General features: G+C 52.0%; 1 protein-coding gene and 1 long non-coding RNA gene across 4 annotated transcripts in view; both read right to left on the bottom strand.

The window, feature by feature from the left end:
* Positions 1–555: 555 nt before the first annotated feature.
* The window catches only part of PSMG3 (proteasome assembly chaperone 3), a 418,234-nt gene continuing 400,586 nt past the window's right edge, over positions 556–18,203 (bottom strand). Inside the window, exons 2-4 of one of the 3 annotated variants that reach the window (XM_075995242.1) lie at positions 2,418–2,462; positions 1,629–1,866; positions 556–1,051 (exon numbers count right to left, since the gene is read on the bottom strand). In XM_075995242.1, coding sequence (XP_075851357.1) covers positions 899–1,051; positions 1,629–1,844 — 369 coding nt within the window. In that variant the 5' untranslated portion in view covers positions 1,845–1,866; positions 2,418–2,462 and the 3' untranslated portion in view covers positions 556–898. The other 2 variants (XM_012759414.2, XM_012759415.2) reach the window with 2 other exon arrangements.
* On the bottom strand, positions 10,134–16,377 carry LOC142862430 (uncharacterized). Its single transcript, XR_012913502.1, has 3 exons — positions 14,084–16,377; positions 10,751–10,877; positions 10,134–10,245 (listed from the first exon to the last, which is right to left on the bottom strand). It is a non-coding gene; the product is annotated as an uncharacterized LOC142862430 (long non-coding RNA).

Consider the following 18,203-nt stretch of genomic DNA (forward strand, 5'->3'; position numbering starts at 1 on the left):
CCTACAGAAGCTGCTTTAAAGTGATGGCCAAGAACAGCCACCCACCCTGGCCCTTCCTGACCTCCAAGGCACCCACACGCCCTGGCTCTGGAACACAGCCCCATATCCACTTAGGACATGGGGTAGAAGGGGAGGGGACATTTGGGGGACTCCATTTGTAGCTCACAGAAAACAGCATTGGAGTCACACTGCGTTGGCAAAGGGCACTGCCTCGAAGCATGAGCTTTGTCCACATCTCTGCTGCAGGGTGGCAAATGAGCCCCGCGTTCATTATTTACACACAGCCGTAAATTGCTGGAAATTGTAATTACAGTGTGATTGCTGGGTAGGCGCCACATGCAGCCTTTCCATCTAAGGGAGTAAGGCTCTCCACAGAGCAGACAGCCCTGCCTGCAGAAACTGCCAGCTTTATAGATCTCTTCACTGGAGCGTGGCTCTCTCCTCCTGAATTATGGCGCTGGGAGCGGAGCGCCACAGAAAGCAAAGGGCCAGGTGCCTTCCCACACCAGGCGCAAGCCTGATTTATAAGGCAGAGCAGAGAGGGGCTGGCTTAAGTGATGGAAGCATTTAGTCCGTTTAATGGCTACCAGACAGCACTGGGCAGCTGCAGAGAAGTATGACTGAGAAAAGGCACCAAACACCAGCAACTATTTGGACCCCAGTGAGAACCAGTCATGACTCCCTCAAGACATATCCCACTTTTCCCCTCCATACACAGACGACATCAGTAACCAGAGTAAAGTCGGCCTGAGACACGAATAATTTTTCTGGCTCAAAGGCTAAAGCCAGATAAAGTTCCTCCCTCTGCCGTGTCAGAAGGAGGGTCTTCCAGTCACTGAGTGGGTGTTTTGAGTTTCCACACGGTCCTGCCGGGCAGCATGTGACTGTTAACTCCACGTCACCACACCTGGCACACCCGGATCACCTCCTTCAAGGCCTTCACCCCCTCCATGCTCTTGTCCTTCATGGCCATGGCTAGCAGGACTGCTCTGTTTCCAGCTTCTTGAGACACAAACGCTACCAGGTTCTTTGCAAAGACGTGGATGAGAGGCTGGTGAAGGGAAGGGAGGAAACCGTTTTAACTGCAAGAAACCTGGTTTTGTTCTTAATGCTTTCGTTAAATATCCTTCAGGAACCCAGGCTGGCTTCCCATGCCATTAAATCACCACCCTGTGAATCGATGCAACTGTGATTCCGAGTTCCCGGAGACGCTCAGAACACTCCAGTCATACACAAACTGCTAGAGAGGCATCATTACATTTATTTCCTTTGTGGCTTCTGCTTCCTGTCTCTAATCTGAAAGGACTCATGACAAGCTTGCAGAGAGGAACTCTGTCAATCTCAGATCTCTCCAGAGAGAGCTTGGACAGCCACTCTTTAACAAAACGCATCATGACAGGGTCAGACAGAGGAGGATGCCCATGTTACAAAATCAATACCTCCTCTGCCTGTTTGCAGAATAGAATGCTGATGGGCTAGGAACGTACCGCCAAGGGCAAGTGGGACCTAGAAAGTCCCAGAAAGTGTTGTCAGAGGCTTGCCCACGAGATGCCCCTGTCCTTACTGACAAATCACAGCCACAGAAGAGGTTCGTCCTCCTCCCTGGGGGTCTTTCCTGACCACTTTACCTCATCCTGCCCGAGAAGGACTTTTGTAGTAAGCACCGGCTTGCTGATGTCGCTGGCCACATTGCTGGGCTCCAGGGAGACCAGGGTACCCATCTTCCCAAACTGGGTCACCACCACCAGGATGTGACTGCTGAAGGCTGTGCAAACCACCTGGGTGGGGACCCCACACACCACTTCAGTTTTCTGCTTCGAGGTCACCAATGGTTTGCTTTCCATGGCTGAGTCTCTTTAACAGCAGCTTTAATTTAGGTCAAAAAGGGAGGAAAAGGTCAATCAGTCAGATAGACCCTGCGGCTCCGGCTCCCAAACAAGCATTATTTGGCATAAAGCAGAAACACAAGTAGGTCCCTTCTAAAGGGAGAGTCTGCCTGCCCATACAGCTTAGCCTGGAGCTTTGTGGACCGACTCGTGGCCTTAGGACGTTCCCACAGAAACGCCGGACAGAGATGGCAGGTCCCGGACAGCGGCGCGTCTCCCACTTCCCAACCCCAGGCCCTCCTGGACACCCAAGCTCCCGCGCCCCCCAGAGCCCCAAGCTCCTCGACCCCCCCTCCAGGCCCCGAGACTCCCGTGCCCCCATCCCCTGGGTTCCCCAGAGTCCCCGCCGCTGTCCCAGCCCACACCGCCCCACGGCACCCGCTGGCTCGGGCTGCCCCGCTCAGAAGCCCCGCCGCCCGCGTCCCGCTGCATCCGGGTTGGGGAGTCCGCCGGTCTCGCGCAGACAAGCAGCACCCATTAAGGGCGAGGGAACCCCGCACACTGCTGATCCCAGCAATGAAACCCGCTCACCCAAGCCCGCGCTGCGCCCGGAAGTGGCTCTGCGACCGCGAAGCTGGCCCCCCGCCGCAGGCCCCACCCACCACGGAAGTGCAGGCGGGGCTTCCGGTCCCCGGGCCATCAGGCGCCCGGGGTGCCCAGGGTCCTGAGCCGCTCGGGTTCCGCGATGCTGGAAGCATTTCAGGGCGCCTCAGGGCTGGTCGTTAAGCCCTTAGTGAGGGACCTTCGGCTTCTCCAGGAATGGGTCGTCGGGCTCCAGGACCCCGGAAGCGCAGGGACTGGGCCCTCGTGTCCTCCCGGGAAGACCCAGGCACCTTGCTGTCCTGGGTTGGCACAGCAAGAATAGTGTTAGAGTGGGTGGGGACTTAGGAGGAGTTCACCGGGGATTTGGAAAAAGAATTCTCACACCAGGAGTAGAATAGTTTTAGGAAAGAAAGTTTATTTTACTTCCCAATGGTGGGAAGGGCACGACACGAAAGAAGGAAAAAGGAAAGTGCGCGGAGGATAGGAAGTTTGGGATTGTTATTAGGGGGCAAAGAGAAAGTGATTGCAGTCAACTGATAGCAAAAATGGCTGGGAAACTGCTGCGTATGCTTTTTGATTTTTTTTTCCTTTTCTTTGTGAGGCAGACTTTATCAAAGTCCTTGGAATCTGGCTTTGGCAGGCACTGAGGCAGAGAGCTGGAGTGGGAACTCGTACCCCTGTTGTTGGCTTAGGGCTCTTCAAGGCTATGAAACAAACTCTTAGAGATAACAAGTTAGGCTTGAAGATGAGTTGAGTCCCAGGTGTTTAATTGAACAAAACAAAGGGCAGTTGTGCTATGAGTTTTCTCATCAAAGGGGCAATTATGCGCTGTGGGTTTATTTCTCTTACTTTCTGTTAGTTTGTTTTTCTCTGTTAGCTAACAGAGGAAGGCCACCTTTAAAATAGCTGAGACTTGTTTGGCACTTAGTGTGTGCCAGGCATTTTTCCAAGTGCTTTATGTATAGCAGTTCATTTAATCGTAGCCACCCCATTTTACAGGGAGGTGTTCAGAGTAACAACCCAAAATAAGTGACTGAGGCAGAGACTTCAGTCAATGGAGTTTGTTAAGCTAAAGTTGGAGGCTATGTCTGGGAAAAACACAACATATCTGTGACTTTCCCCAAAGGGATTTGGGAACTCAGGTTTTAAAGAAGTTAGGGCATAAAGAAGAAAAGAGAAATAGGAGGGGGATGGGCAGTGAGACAAATGGTTACATTCTTGTGGGGCCTAGAAGTCTACATTTTACATAAGACAAGGCAAGTGTTAGAAGAAGGAAGTAAAGGAAGCATCAATTATGCAGATGTCCCTGGGTAGGTGGAAGAATGACCCTGTCTTGTCTCTGTTCTGCACCTGGGAAGATGAACTTGTGGTTCATTATTAGTGTGGAATGGAACAGACTTTAGTTTTAGGAGCAAGACTTTGCCGGCATACCCCAAATTACAATTTGCATGTCCTTGCTTATGGGAGGCCAGCAAGGAATTTCTTTAGGAATGGTCTGTGGGGTCAGCTTTTCATAGGTGCCTGAGGCCTTTACCTTCCCTTCTGTGTAAGGAGTTAGAGAGGAGAGTAGTCCTGAGATTTTTATTTTCCTTTACAAGAGATCTTGCCCAAGGCCACACAGTGGCAGGGCTGGGTCTGGGCTTCAGACGCTCACCTTTAGTCTCCTCCCACTTGACGCCCCAGTAAAGGGGAGGTGGCGGGACCAGCGCTACCCATAGCAGGATGATTTCCGGTCCTTCTCAGTGATGCAGGAAACCCTCTCTGAGAAACCCTCAGTTTTTCCAAAGAGAAAGTTTTATTGGCAGGTGGGGGGATTTTGGGCAAACACTGAGAGTAATTTGAGCCTTGACACCCTCCCTTGGGGAATTAACACCCTTTCAGAGTCCCACACTCAATGGTCCTCTGTCCAGTTCACTAACAGCCATGCGGAAGCATATTTTTTTGTCTACACCACTGAAGCCCTTAGAAAGCCTTGGCGTCCCTAATGTCTACTCTCTCTTTTCATGATTTAGTGATTCCTTATCCAATCTGAGTCAAGTCAAAGGAAGTATGCTCCTCTCAAAATGATTTCTGGTGGCCTAAAGTAAAAGGCATGCATATAAAACATGATCAAAATAGATATAAATCAAGAGGAAATTCATTTTTGTGCTTTCTTGCAGCCAGTACACAAACAGAAAGATTGTGAATTTCATGGTTCTGATACTCAAAAGGCAGGAAGCATATCAATGTCTCAGTAAAGTGTAAGTTTTTACTTGTTCTAAATTTAAACACATATCCACCCACACATATCCCAAAAGCAAATTGCCAGTGTGTTGCTTTGCCATATGACATCTTCATTTTACTCACGTATTTGTGCATTTTCTCTCTGTAGACAGACTCAAGAAATCTGACTCCCTTGCCCCATAAATTCTTTCTCTGAAATAAACTTATCACCTTTATAAAAGGGATGTTGAAGAACAAGATGGATGATGTTTTGATGACACTGTTAAGCACATGTGTAAGGGATTGTCATTGGGTTCTGGTCTAGATCTACAATAAAGACTGAGTGTGAAGGAAATGCAAGAAGGTTGTACCAGGCTAAGGTGGTCTTGGTCCAGGTAGGAGACATTCTAGTGACTTAAATGGATGTGTGGGGAGAACTTCTATTCCTAGACAAATGGAGGATCTCACTGCACAGTGGTAACTGGGCTGGAAAGAAAGTGGTTCGCTTAAAATGGGAATCACAGTCACACTGTCAATGGTGGGGCAAAGAGTTTGATTTGGATTATTTTGAAAACTAAAAACAAAAAGGAAAGTATTTTTAATTTGTCTCGTATTCAAGAAATTTTGGGATTTGAAAGCAATTAATGTGTTAATTTGTAGAACCAACAAAGAATTAATCAAGTGCTCGTTTGGTAGGGCTCTAATTTTTCCAACAGATTGTATGAGTGCTCAAGACATTACCCTCCCCATTGTGTGTGATTTTCCCAGCTCCATTATGAAGAGGATTGGTTTTTACAAAAATTGCAAGGGCGTCATCATTTTCCCAAGAGCCTCTCTGAATCATTTGATGTGCAAATCATTTCTTGTTGGAGTGCCATTCAGTCATTAGCCTTGGCAGTTTCCTCATTCTCAGATGCCTGTCTGTGTGGCTTTGCCAGACAGCCCCCCCCCCAGCCCCGCACATACACATTTTGGGCCCTGTCTGGGCATTCCCAACATGACATTCCTGGGCTTCCAGAAATCTTGCATCTTTTGGAAGATGTACATTTTGGCTTTGTGGTGGATGTGCATCGTACTTCCACAGCTCCACAACACCTCTCCAGGCCTGCTGTGAGTGGGGAAAGATTCTGGAGCTACGCCAGGAGGGATGTTTGAGTGGAGACCGATTATGTAAATGGTCAATTCATTAGTGAAACTTTTTGTGTTGTGGTGATTTCTGTTTTCCCCTGCAGTCCCGAAACAGCGGGGACTTAGATAACCTCATCTCAGACGATGAGGACTTCCTGGGTATATATGACAAGTCTTGGACTGGATAAAACTTTGGGCTTCAGAGTCAACCTCTTTGGTCCTTACTAACTCTGATTTTGGACAACTTGCCTCAGATTCTCAGCTGAAAAAGGAAAATAACAATTGTGTCTGTCTCATAGGATTTAGTGAGGTGATCCATGTACAGTGAATCACGGAACATCATAAATTTAGCTGTTAGGTTTATTGTTAGCGAACTGTTGTCCCCATCTTTGGATACATAGATCCTTGCTGCTCTGCACCAGACGAGGAGCAGCTTGCATGCAAACCAACTGAGGGGACTCGGAGGCTGTCACATTCAGGGCGCTGTTGTTGCTCTTCACAGTGTGCCCAGAACATTCCAGGCCAAGCAGGAGGCTCTCTGCAGGTGGCTGGGAGGGGGACCGTCAGGCCCTCCTTAGGGGCTGCTTTTGTAATGGTCTTGTAGACACAACATTCCCTCTAAGTTTTTGTGTGGCGGTAATGGGTAGAACCATCTTGTTTATACAAACTAATCACTCTCACTTCTCTCAGCCAGTATTTTTTTTTTTTTTTTTTTGAGGCAGAGTCTTGCTCTTTTGCCTGGGCTAGAGTGCCATGGCGTCAGCCTAGCTCACAGCAACCTCAAACTCCTGAGCTTAAGTGCTCCTCATGCCTCAGCCTCCCGAGTAGCTGAGACTACATGCATGTACCATCATGGCCGGCTAATTTTTCCTATATATTTTTAGTTGCTCAGCCAGTTTCTTTCTATTTTTAGTAGAGATGGGGGTCTCACTCTTGCTCAGACTGGTCTCGAACTCCTGACCTTGAGTAATCCTCCCACCTCGGCCTCCCAGTGTGCTAGGATTACAGGCGTGAGCCACTGTGCCTGGCCTCTCAGCCATTGTTTTAAGGAGAGCTGATTAGCAGACAGTTGGAGATTACATTTGTGATGCACACCTGAGACACAGGCATTAGATATAGATATTTTATTGTATTTAGATAATAGAGATTTTGGAATGAATGAGGAAAGATATATCCATTGGGATTTTTTCAAGTGTAGGTGACAGAAACCCATGTCAAATTGTCTTATGCTCCTACTGGGGAACAGATGGGCTCACATGAGTGAAAATGCCCCAGGTTTGAAGGGTTTCTTTCTGTGTCTTAACTCCACAGTCACTGTGTTGGCTTCATTCTCGGATGGGCTGTCCCTGTGTCATGGTAAAATCCCCCCCACCGACCCTGGCCCTAGGTTATACCTCAGTAGCTTTTCTTGATTAGTAATTCCAGTAAAAGTCCCAAGATTGAATCTCTTTAGACCAACCTGGGTCACATGCCTGTCTCTGAACTGATCACTAAAAAATAAATTAATGTAAAAGCAACTTCCCATGCAATTTGGAGTTAAAAGCATACTTCTAAATTATGCACGTCAAAGGAGAAATCATACTGGAAATCATGTGATACTTAGAACTCCCCATTCTCACCTCCCCATCCCTGGAATGCCCCATTCTGCTTTCTGTCTCTGTGGACCTGCCTGTTCTGGATACCTTATGTAAATGGAATCACACGCTATGTGGCCTTTTGTGTCCGGCTTCTTTCACGCAGTGTAATGTTTTCGAGGTTCATTCATGTCGTAGCATGTTTCAGTACTTCATTCCTTTTGGAGAAAGCAAATCTTGCTTGCTAAGAGGGTTCAAGGACATCACACGTGCAGAAGGGCCTGTTTTAGGCCCGACACATACGAGGAGCTTAATAAAGTTTCCTTCTGGTCATGGGTCATTGGAACCCCTGGTGATAGCAAAGACGGAGACCCCCGCTGTGATGGATGGTCCCAAGCCCTCTGCACTCCCAGGCTTTTGGAAGCAGCAGAAAGACTAGAAATGGCAAAGTAACCAATCAGCACACTGCCCTGACTCCGCTCGATGGGTGTAGTAAGTATCAGGCCAGCTTCGATACCACAGTTCTGCCTTGAGACAGGCAGGGATGGAGTAGAAGCTGGACACTGACTTGAAGGCGGGCACAGCAGGCACCTGCAGAGGATGCAGGGCCGGGAGGAGAGGCCCCGGGCCGGCTCCACCGCCCATCTGTAGGTCTTTCTCTCCGGCAGCCCTGCAGCTGAGGCCTGGTAGATGCTGTGCTCCAAGGACTCTGGATTTTACACCAGCCTCATTACTGCCATTGCTTTGCCCTCAGCTGGGTGTGGCTTAATCTTGTGGCATTACGGTGCCTGCAAACCTGCTGTGTGGTAGTGTCCCTACACACAATGGTTGCAAAGACCCTTGCACAAATAGCAGCACAGAAATATAAATAATTCTGATTAGGGTGCTCCAGAAGGCAGAGATTACCTTTAGCATCACCCAGTTATCCAGAAAACCATAATGAACAATTTATTTTTTTCCAAACTCTGATAGTCTGAGGTTGCAGTGAGCTAAGATGACGCCATTGCACTCTAGCACAGGTGACAGAGGGAGACCCTGTTTCAAAAAAACAAAAATGCAAAAGCAAAAACAAAAAGAAATGTAGTTTTTGCTGCGGTTTTTAGACAGGAAAAAAAAGATTAAAAGCAACCAATTTAAAATTACACATATTTTATCACCAAAACAAAACCCAGGGTTATCTATGTAAAATTAAATTTTTTTCCCAAAGGAAATTAATGAATACTATTAACACCGAATCCAGTTCACAAGGATCCAGGGAGAGAGGTTCATCCAGAAAGGGAATAAAACCTCCTCCCAGGGAGCGTTTAAAGATCATTTCTGTGGAGCCCCAGCACGGGGTAGGGGCCGGCATGTCGATTCCCGCAGAGACTGGCACAGGCTGGCTCAGCCCAGGCAGCTGGCGCCCTGTGGCCCCTCAATGCCCTGAGCTTCGGAGGTTTATGTCAAGTGGAGTATTTTTATTTAGCACCATACAGTAAACACAAAGAAAATCCACAGTTGTTGGGCCCAATTCCGTCGTGGGCTGGGAGTTTAGTGTGTCACTTGTTTTCCACCGAACTCAGTGAAGCTGAAATATTGCCATCTTTCGTTCCCAGCATGAGGCTTCCTGCCCTCGTTACAAATATTGAAAACTGCCGCTGCTCATCTTGCACTATTTGTTTAGTTCTTTGAGAAATGAAACCTTAATCCAAGCACAATTTCTGAAAGCCTTTATTTCAATATTTTAAGAACTTATTTCCCCTGGCAAAGAAGCCAGCTCATTGCCCTGTGTCTCGAGAAATGACAGAGCCCGTCAGCTCACACAGAGGCCCGGCCCTTACTGCCTGTGCTGCTTGTCACGGTGCCTTGAAAACCATTTGTTGAATTGGATCAAGTTGAAAAGACCTGCAAAGCGAGTGGTTCGGACTGACCGGGGGTGGGGGGGGTGTGGGGGAGGTGGGGGGGTGGGCGGTGGTGTGGGGAGGGGAGGAGGGACTTGGAGGCAGGATGGAGCAGCACAGTTCGAGCTCTGCCTAACTTGCTGATGACCTCGGAACTCCCTTATCCTCTCTGGGCCTCTGTTTTCATCTGTAGAATGGGCAGATTGACCACGTGGCCTCCAGGTCTCTGCTTCTGTGATCGCCATGTTTCCTGGGTGCCTGTCTGCTCCTATGGGCTTTCAACTGGGCTGGAGAGGAAGAGATGGCCCCACGATCCTGCCTCGAGGGAGGTGGAGAGGGACCTGGAGTTGATGCTGTCCAAGGAGGGAGGGATGCTGTGGCTGGGAAGATCCTTCCTGTGTCTGGGGGCCGGTGCACAGGCCCGAACCACAGGGAGGTTCTACGAAGGTCCAGCACAGGACTTTCTGACTGCCAGGACTTTTGGAGGCTTTCCTGGGAGGTGTCGAGAGCCCTGCCTGTGGGGAATTGACTGGTAACAGGGGTTTCCAAATCTGGGAGGCTGGACTCAGGGTTTAGGTGGCTTTTCCAAATTCAAATGTCTATAGTTCTGTAAGTTAAGGCAGAACTGGTAACCACAAGAAGGTACTATTTAATCCTACTGTAATGTCTAATACACACAGAAAAACATAAAATTAAACTAAAGACACTGACAACGCCAAGTGCAGGCGAAGCTGCGGAGCAATTGCAGCACTGCTGTGCCATGTTGCCAGTGGGAACACAAAATGGTGCAGACACCCTGGGAGGCAGAGTGGCAGTTTCTTACAGAATTAAACACACACCCACCACATGACTCAGTGGCCCCATTTCCAGATATTTATCCAAGAGAAATGAAAATTTATGTTCACACAAAAACCTAGGTATGGATGTTTATAGTGGCTTTATTCACAGTGGCCCAAACTGCATATAACCCAAATATTTTCAATAGGTGAATGGATAAAAAACTGTGGTACATCCATCCAATGGAATGCTACCCTGAAATAAAAAGAAAGGCATTACTGATGCGTGCAACAACAGGGTTGAAAACCAGTATGCTAAGTGGTGGAAGCCAATCAATCGGAAAAGGCTATACACTGTATGATTCCACTCATATCACATTCTGGAAAAGGCAATAATATATTCTTTCAAATCATGCTGTTAAAAAAAAACAAAAAACAAAACAAAACAAAAAAGGCAAGATTATAGGATGAGGAAAGTGATCAGTATTTGCAAGTGTTACGAATCAGGGCAGGTTGGCTACAAACAGCTCGAGGGGACTTTCTGAGTTGACGGAACTTCTGTATCCTGATTGTGGTGGGTACACACCTGTGTGCATTTGTCTGCACTCATAGAACTGAGCTTCAGGAGCGAATTTGGGCTTTTGTAGGAGTGAATAAATAATCGAACCAACCAATCAAACAACAACAGGTAGAATTGTTAGAAAAATCCCACCTCCCACCTGGAGCAGGCATCACCTTATATTAAGGCCCATCACACTCACCGGGACGGCCATGGGCTCTGAACAAACAGGTAGTAACAGGTGTTGATGAGGATGCAGGGACATGGGCGCCCTCACGCTCTGCGGGTGGGACTGTGAAACAGTGCAGCTGCTTTGGAGAACAGTCTGGCTGTTCCTCAAAATAAATAAATAAATAAATAAATAAACATGGAGTGACCACATGATCCAGCAATCCCACTTCTGGGTATAAACCCCAAACAATCGAAAACAGGGTCTTGCAGAGATGTTTGTACACCCAAACATAGCGGCATACACCATGTTCATAGCGGCAGTATCCACGACAGACAAAAGGGGGAAGCAACCCAAGTGCCCATGAACAGATAAACAGATACACAAATGGGGTCCGTCCGGGCCAGGCGTCCTCAAACTATGGCCCGTGGGCCACATGCGGCCTGCCGAGAACATTTATCCGGCCTGCAAGGTGTTTTTGCCACCGCTGCCTGTCCTGCTTAGCAGCCGACTCATCCCGGGCCCACAGTGCGCAAGTGTGGAATGTGCGCTGCACTCTCCAACAGCCCTCCAATGGTCTGAGGGACAGTGAACTGGCCCCCTGTTTAAAAAGTCTGAGGACCCCTGGTCCAGACAATGGCATATCACTCAGGAAGAGACTTAAAAAGGAAGAGACTTCTGACACCTGCTACATCTTGAATGAACCTCAGAGACATTGGGCTGAGTGAAATCAGCCAGTCACAAAAGGACACACACTGTGATCCCACTCACACAGGGCACCTCGAGTCGTCAGAGTCACAGAGACAGAAGCAGGGAGTGAGAGTTTAAGGGGGACAGTTTCAGTTTTGCAAGATGAAAAGAGTTCTGGAGATGGAGGGTGGTGACAGTTGCCCAACAACGTGAACGTGCCTAACGCCACTGACAAGTGCATGTAAAAATGGTATCGATGGTGAGTTTTATGTTCTGTGCACTTCACCACCATTAAATAAAGGAAATAGCTCACTGAAGAAGCTGTCAGTGGCCAAATGTGGGACGATTTGAGCATCAAAAGAAAGAAAATGAAGATAGTAACAAATGGAGAAGAAATTCAGGGCATTCCCAGGCCTCCTGTGCCCCAGCCCGGCTGCGTGGCCGTCCATCCCCTCCACTGACACAGGCTCTAGACCTTCCACCTGGCCCTACAAGCCCTGAACACACAGAGGACTCCTCAAATCTATTTTTTATTTCCCGCCACCAAGAAAATGCATATCTTCCCTTTTTCTCTTTTCTTTGGGGAGTCTTGGGGAAGGGTGAGCAAATATCCACTATCTATCTATCCACTCATCCATCCCTCCATTCATCCATCCTCTCATCCATCCACCCACCCACCCATCCAGGAGAGAAATGTCTGGTTATTCACCTGAGTGCACTTTCTGCTCGGAGATGGTCCAAGGGCCCTGCAGATGCCAGGATCTCACTGCAGACACCAGACAGGCGATGGACAAAGAGCTGCAGGTCAAGGTGGAGTTGGACAGAACAGGAATCACCCCTGACAAGTGGAACAGACAGTAATTTCAAGGGGGAGTGAAAGGAAGGAAAAATACTCCCGAGGAGGACGAGCTGTGAACAAGGATGAGACGAGCTTGTGAGCAAAGAGGTCCTAGAAATACAGGTGGAAAAGGCCAGTGGTGACCCGTGTCATGGAGGTCATTTCGGGGGCAGCATTAGGTAAGACTTCCAGGTTCCATGTCCACACATTTCTGTACTATCTGAATCTTCTATAGCTGACATTTTACTTTTGCAATTTTAGAAAAGAAATAAGAAGGGAAAAGAAGGAAAACCATTTGCAGTTGTCGCCAGGGGACCAGTGTCCCGTGTGCACCCAGGGAGGCTGGGAGCTGGGTGGAGGCTGGCGAGGGTTAGGGTTAGGGTGAAAGCCGGCGGGGAGGGCTATTACAAGCAAACACCTCTAGGGGGCAGCAGAGGCCGCAGAACACTATTGCCATCAGCGCTGGGACCTGCCAGGGCCTGCTGGGTGGGCAGAGGAATGGAGCATCATCTTTTCCTTACTCCCTGCTGGGGAGCATGGGTCTCCTCCTCCTACCCCTGCGTTCTCACCACAGCTTTGGGCAGGGTTGACCCCACCACCAACGAGAGATTCTGCACCTTCTGTGGGCCAGGGGCATGTTCATTTCCTCTCTCTGTCTTTCTGCTTCTCCCCTGTCCCTCCATCTCTGTCTGTCTCTGTGTCTCCCTCTGTCTCTGTCTCTCTCTCGTTCCTGCTGTGTCTCCCTTCCTGTTTGTCTGCCTTCCTCTCTCTCTTCTCTCCGCCCCCATCAAGTCACCTAACGGCAAAGCTGTTTGTCTTTGAAGGTGCTGACATCTGTCATTTATGTCATGCGCACCTGCTGAGCCTGCCGTGGGCCCGACCTGCTCCGCTCTGCACTGCAGCGGCGGTGAGGAGACAGGCCCGGCCCACAGCCCTCTGGGCAGACTGTTCGGGTGCGTGCAGGGAGTAGGATTATAGACCCGACCACCGCACGCACGTTCGAAATCAGGACGGGGAAATACAAGCTGCAATAGATTGCCAAGACTGGGGTGGAAACACAAAGTGTGCGCGTGCTGGCCGCTGGGTCATCCACGTAGCTGTTACTAGGCTTCAGGCTTAGCGTGGACCTTCCTGGTAGCCCTAGTGAAAAGGGAAACAAGACCAGGCACCCAGATTCCTGTCTCACTGCCCCCGAGGCTTTCTGAGCTCCTCGCACCTGCTGGTTCTCTCCAGGTGTTCCGAGGGGACTTGGAGGCGTCAGCACAATGTGTGGCCGTGGGCTCACGCTGCGCACCTGCTGTGCCCATGTGGTCACGGTGTCTTCAGCCTCCCCAGGGGCTCTCTGCCTCATGCCCCCACTCCCGGAGGAAGGCTCCCTGGCCCTCATGCCCACCCACCCTCCTCTTTCCTACCTGCCTTTCTTGGCCACACCCTTTTTAACTTTTAAGTTTGATTGTGGTAAAATGCATGTCACAAAATTTGCCATCTTAACCACATTTAATTGCACAGCTCAGTGGCATCAAGCACATTCACACTGCACAGCCGTCACCACCCGTGTCCAGAACTTTCCTTCTTCCCAAACCGAAGCTCTGTCCCATGAAACACCCCCTCCCCTCCTGCCCCAGCCCGGCACCTCCGTCCTGCTTTCTGTCTCTCTGGATTTGACGGCTCTGGGACCTCACCGAAGTGGAATCACACAGCATTTGCCCTTTTGTGATTGGCTTATTTCACTTACCGTGGTGTCCTCTAGGGTCACCCTGTCGCAGCAGGTGTCAGGACTTCTGCCCTTTGAGGCTGAGTAATAGTCCGTGTATGACAGGCTCCACTGTGTCACCCACCTGTCTGCCACCGACACTGGGTGGCGTCCGCCTGGGCTCTTTTTGCTGCTGCTGCTGTAGACGCTGGGCACAGACATCCCCCTGAGACCCTGCTCTCGGGGACTGGCCGGCGGTGGGACTGCTGGACCGTGTGGTCACTGTGTCTGATGGCTCTGAGGCACTGCCGTGCCCGTCTTACGTCCCCTCCAGCACAGCACGAGGTTCTGGTCTCTCCCCAGCCTTGTTTTTTCTTTTTTTCCCTGATAGTGGCTGTCCTGGCTGGTGGGGGTGTCTCTTCCTGGCTTGGGGCCACACTCTGTAACCACGGAGCCCCCACTCAGCCAGGCAGGCCCACTCGCTGTGCACGTTCATTCAGTCCACAGATATTTACGGAGCGTCTGCAGATGCTGGACCCTTCCAGAAAGACACTGGATGAACGGGGGATGTGTCGTTAGGGTCACCGGATGACCCTAGAGCACGGCCTGAGGAGATAAGCACGGCCATGTGACCGGTGGGGTTCGCTTTCCTCCTGCCTGGGATTCCGAGCCGCCCGGAAGGACATCCCACACCCACCTCAACCGGCTCCGGGAGGCCTTCCCAGCCCGGCATCCGTAGGCTGCTGGGTGCCCATCGTGCGGCCCAGGACATCTCCCTTTCTGAACTGCTGTGTGGGTTCCACGTTCTTCTGGCTTTTGGTCCCAGGTGGATGGTGGCCTCTTGTGTTCGGGGACAAGGAGGGGAGTGTCCTTATACATCCACAGCTCCAAGACAGGACTCGGCTCTCGTGCCCATCAGGTGCCCAGCGAGGCCTCGGTGACTCGCGGCTGTGCTGCTCTCTGTCCGCCGTCCCACCTCTCCAGGTCTGTGGGTGGCCATGGTCCCTCGGCATCCATCATCCTGTCCTGCACACGCCATGGTAGACACAAGTCCCTGGGAGCCGATGGCTTAAAGTTTCTGCTGTCTCCTGTCAAGCATAGCCACTCACAGTTGACACTATAAGGGACCCTCTCCCCCTCCCACCTTGTTTTCCAGATGTTCCTATGGCAGCACCTAACAGCAAGCCCCAAAACGGGCACAGGTGTCCCCCAGAATCACTCCCAGGACGCTGCGGGCACGACTTTCCTAAGATGTATGGAGGGACACTTGGAAATTCTGCTGTGACTTGAGACCTTCTCAGAGTGGTCCCTGCTCTGGGGCGTCTGCGCCTCTGGCTTTGCATGTGTCACACACTCGCTGGCTCCCGCAGCGAGCAGAGCCGCCCTCACCGCTCTCCTGGCTCCTGGCTCGTGGAATCACTGTGAATCTCTGCGACAGGAGGGGCGTCAGATCTCTAGAACGTGGTCTTCGGCCACCAGTCCCTGGGTGGTACACACAACATGCCTTTGGATTCGGTGAGGTCAAGGTCTTTCTGGACCCCCTGGGCCATCAGCTGCTATGAGCAAATGCCTTGCGGCCAGACGTATGGGCTGACAGCCCTGCTCACACGCCCAGGGAGGACAACGCCTCGCTTGGCTGCAGAACAGGCTTCAAGGAGCACTGCCCTCAGAGCCCTCTTCCTGCGCAGAGTCCAGGCAACACCTCCATGGACCTGCGTCAGCCTGCGTGCACAGTTCTGTGTCCCCAGCTGGCTCCTTGCTCCAGCAGACCCAGGCGATGGCCCATTTTGGGTTCTTTGCCTTCCTCTGGGGCTCACCTTCCTGCTGCAGTGTCGGGCGCAGGGCAGGGGACACTTTCGTTAAGGGAAGGGGGTGATGCTGAGAGCCTCGGGAGGCAGAGACCTACCACCCCAAGTGCTCTGTTCTTCTAAAAGTGACCTTGACCTGCGCATCACAGGCAGCTGGCGGGACAGCGGCTCCATCCATCGATAGCTTTGCACCTCGGCGGTCGCCCAGCAAAGGGGTGTCTCTGTCCACCATGCGTCCGGCGAGAGCTCCCCCCCCCACACACACACCCTCTGCACGGGCTGAGGTGGAGGTGGGGGTGGGGGTGAGAGAAAGTGATCCTGGGCTCCTCCTTGGGGTCGTCGGCCTGGGTCTAAAATGCAGGGGGCACGCGGGTGGCGCTGCTGGGCGTCCAGGGGTCAGCGAGGAGGGCACCTCTTGAGACCCCAGCACCTGCGCGTCTCCTTGGCGACCGACCAGGCGTCAGCACCGGGAAGGCCTCCTGCAGCCGCCGCTGTCTCCACTGGCACGGGAGTGTCTCCCTGCTCCCCGCCGCCCCTCCGCGGCTTCTCTCGCCGGGTGTCTGGTTTCCCTCTGCGGCCCCCCAGGGCTGTGGCCCCCGAAAGGCTGCGCTCTGGGAGCAGAGTGGCCTGAAAGCAGAGGGAAGAACGCCGAGGGATTTGGCTTAAACTCGTTAAACCCAATGAACCCTCCTGCCGAACGATCCCCGTCTGCACCGGGCCTTTTAATCTCGTTGGGGCCTCGGGATAATTTGTTTAGCTGTGCTGATCAGTTGAAGGTTAATTCAATTGGACTTGGGTTATTTCTTTGTGCCCGGATTTGCTAAGTGTCATTGGAGGTACATGAGGTCTTCATTATGGTGGCGAGATGGCTTCATTAGGGTGAGGCCACTCCTGCCGGACACCCCCCTACCCTGGTCTGCTGCAAGCAGGGGGTCGGCGGCCTGGGGCCTGAGGCAGTGGGAGGCTGAGTGTGACCTCCACTCCACATGCTGCCGGCCTGGGGGATGAGAGAGCAGTGTGCCGGGAGCCCGGTTCTCGCCCAGCTCTGGTGTGGCCTTGTCGAGTGACCAGCCCTAAATGAGTCTGGGTGGTCTGTGCCCCTGGACTCATCCCCTCAGCGGCCCGAGGGGCATTCCCGTCCTGAGCCTCAGGGTTCCCATCCATACAGTGGGGACAAGGACCTTCCCTCTTGTGGCCTCCCAGGGTGGACTTTGTAGCTGGGCAGGCTGAAGAGAGCGCAGCCCCCACCCCACACCGTGACTTGGACACTGAGGTCGCAGAGGAGGCCAGCCAGGTGGCCCGGCGGGCAGAGCTCCCTGCCCAGGGCTGGGATCCCTCCTTGGGAAGCTTCAGGTGGCAGATGGCTCTTCGATGCCGTGGAGGGTGGGGAGGACTTGGCAATTTTCCCCTGTCCTGTCCTGGGATGAGATGCCCCGGCTACTTTCCTTCTCCTGTCCCCGGCTACTTTCCTTCTCCTGTCCCGGGTCCTTCCAGCCCTGGTGGGATGTGGGCAGGGGAGACTGATGCCTGGGCTGCTGGGAGAGCCCGTGTCCTGCTGCTCTGCTGGCCCCTGCCCGCCCGCTGCAGGCTCTCCTGGCGCATGGGTGGTGCACTGCCAGAGGACCCAGAAGGTTCTGGGTGGCACAGAGGGCCCAGGCAGAGGCTGAGGGTGATGAACCGGGGATGTAAAGTGCCCCCAGGGGTAGCCCAGGTCCCCCAGTGGCTGCCAAGAGAGCCGGGAGCGCTGGTGCCAGGGCCAGGAGAAAGGCTGGTATTTATTCACCGTCTCTGTGATGCAGGAGCCCCCAGCGGGCCAAGGTGAGGAAGGGTCTGGGGCAGAGATTCCTGCCCACCGTCTTCCACCCAGGTGGCTTCTCCATCCATCCCTCTCAGGACAGAAACTGTCCCACAGGTCCAGAGCAGAGGACCCCTCTGGCTCCAGCTTCCTAAGCAAATATTCTGGATTCCAAGAGCTGAGGGGCTTTGGCCATCTAAGCCGATCCCTTGCTGAATGGTGGAGGAATCAAAGGCCCAGAGAGGGGAAGCAATGCCTCCAGTGTCACACAGCACATCAAGGGGCAGAGCAGGGACCAGTGAGAGCCACATGAGGAGACAGCGGTAAAGGCCCTGCAGCCAAGCCCCACATCTACAAACGCCAACTTCACCCTCGCAACCTGTGGGGGTGAGGAGAGGGAGGCTCAGAGAGGTAAGATGACCTGTCCCAGGCCACACAGCTGCCGTGTTATATAACTGCAGCTCACAGCGCCCAAGTTCTCGCCTCCCCTACCATCTGCTCCCACGCTTAGCCCTGTCCCTCCCTGTGAGAGATGGGCATCGGCTGGCCTTTGGAGCCTTGGGGCTAGCTGAAGTTGGCATCTTGGACGGGGCTCTGCAGAAGCAGGGTCCGAGAACACGCACTGCCTCTGGGAGACCATCTCAGGGAACTGTAAGGAGAGG

Source organism: Microcebus murinus, chromosome 19 (genome assembly GCF_040939455.1).
Source record: "Microcebus murinus isolate Inina chromosome 19, M.murinus_Inina_mat1.0, whole genome shotgun sequence".
Lineage (NCBI taxonomy): Eukaryota > Metazoa > Chordata > Mammalia > Primates > Cheirogaleidae > Microcebus > Microcebus murinus.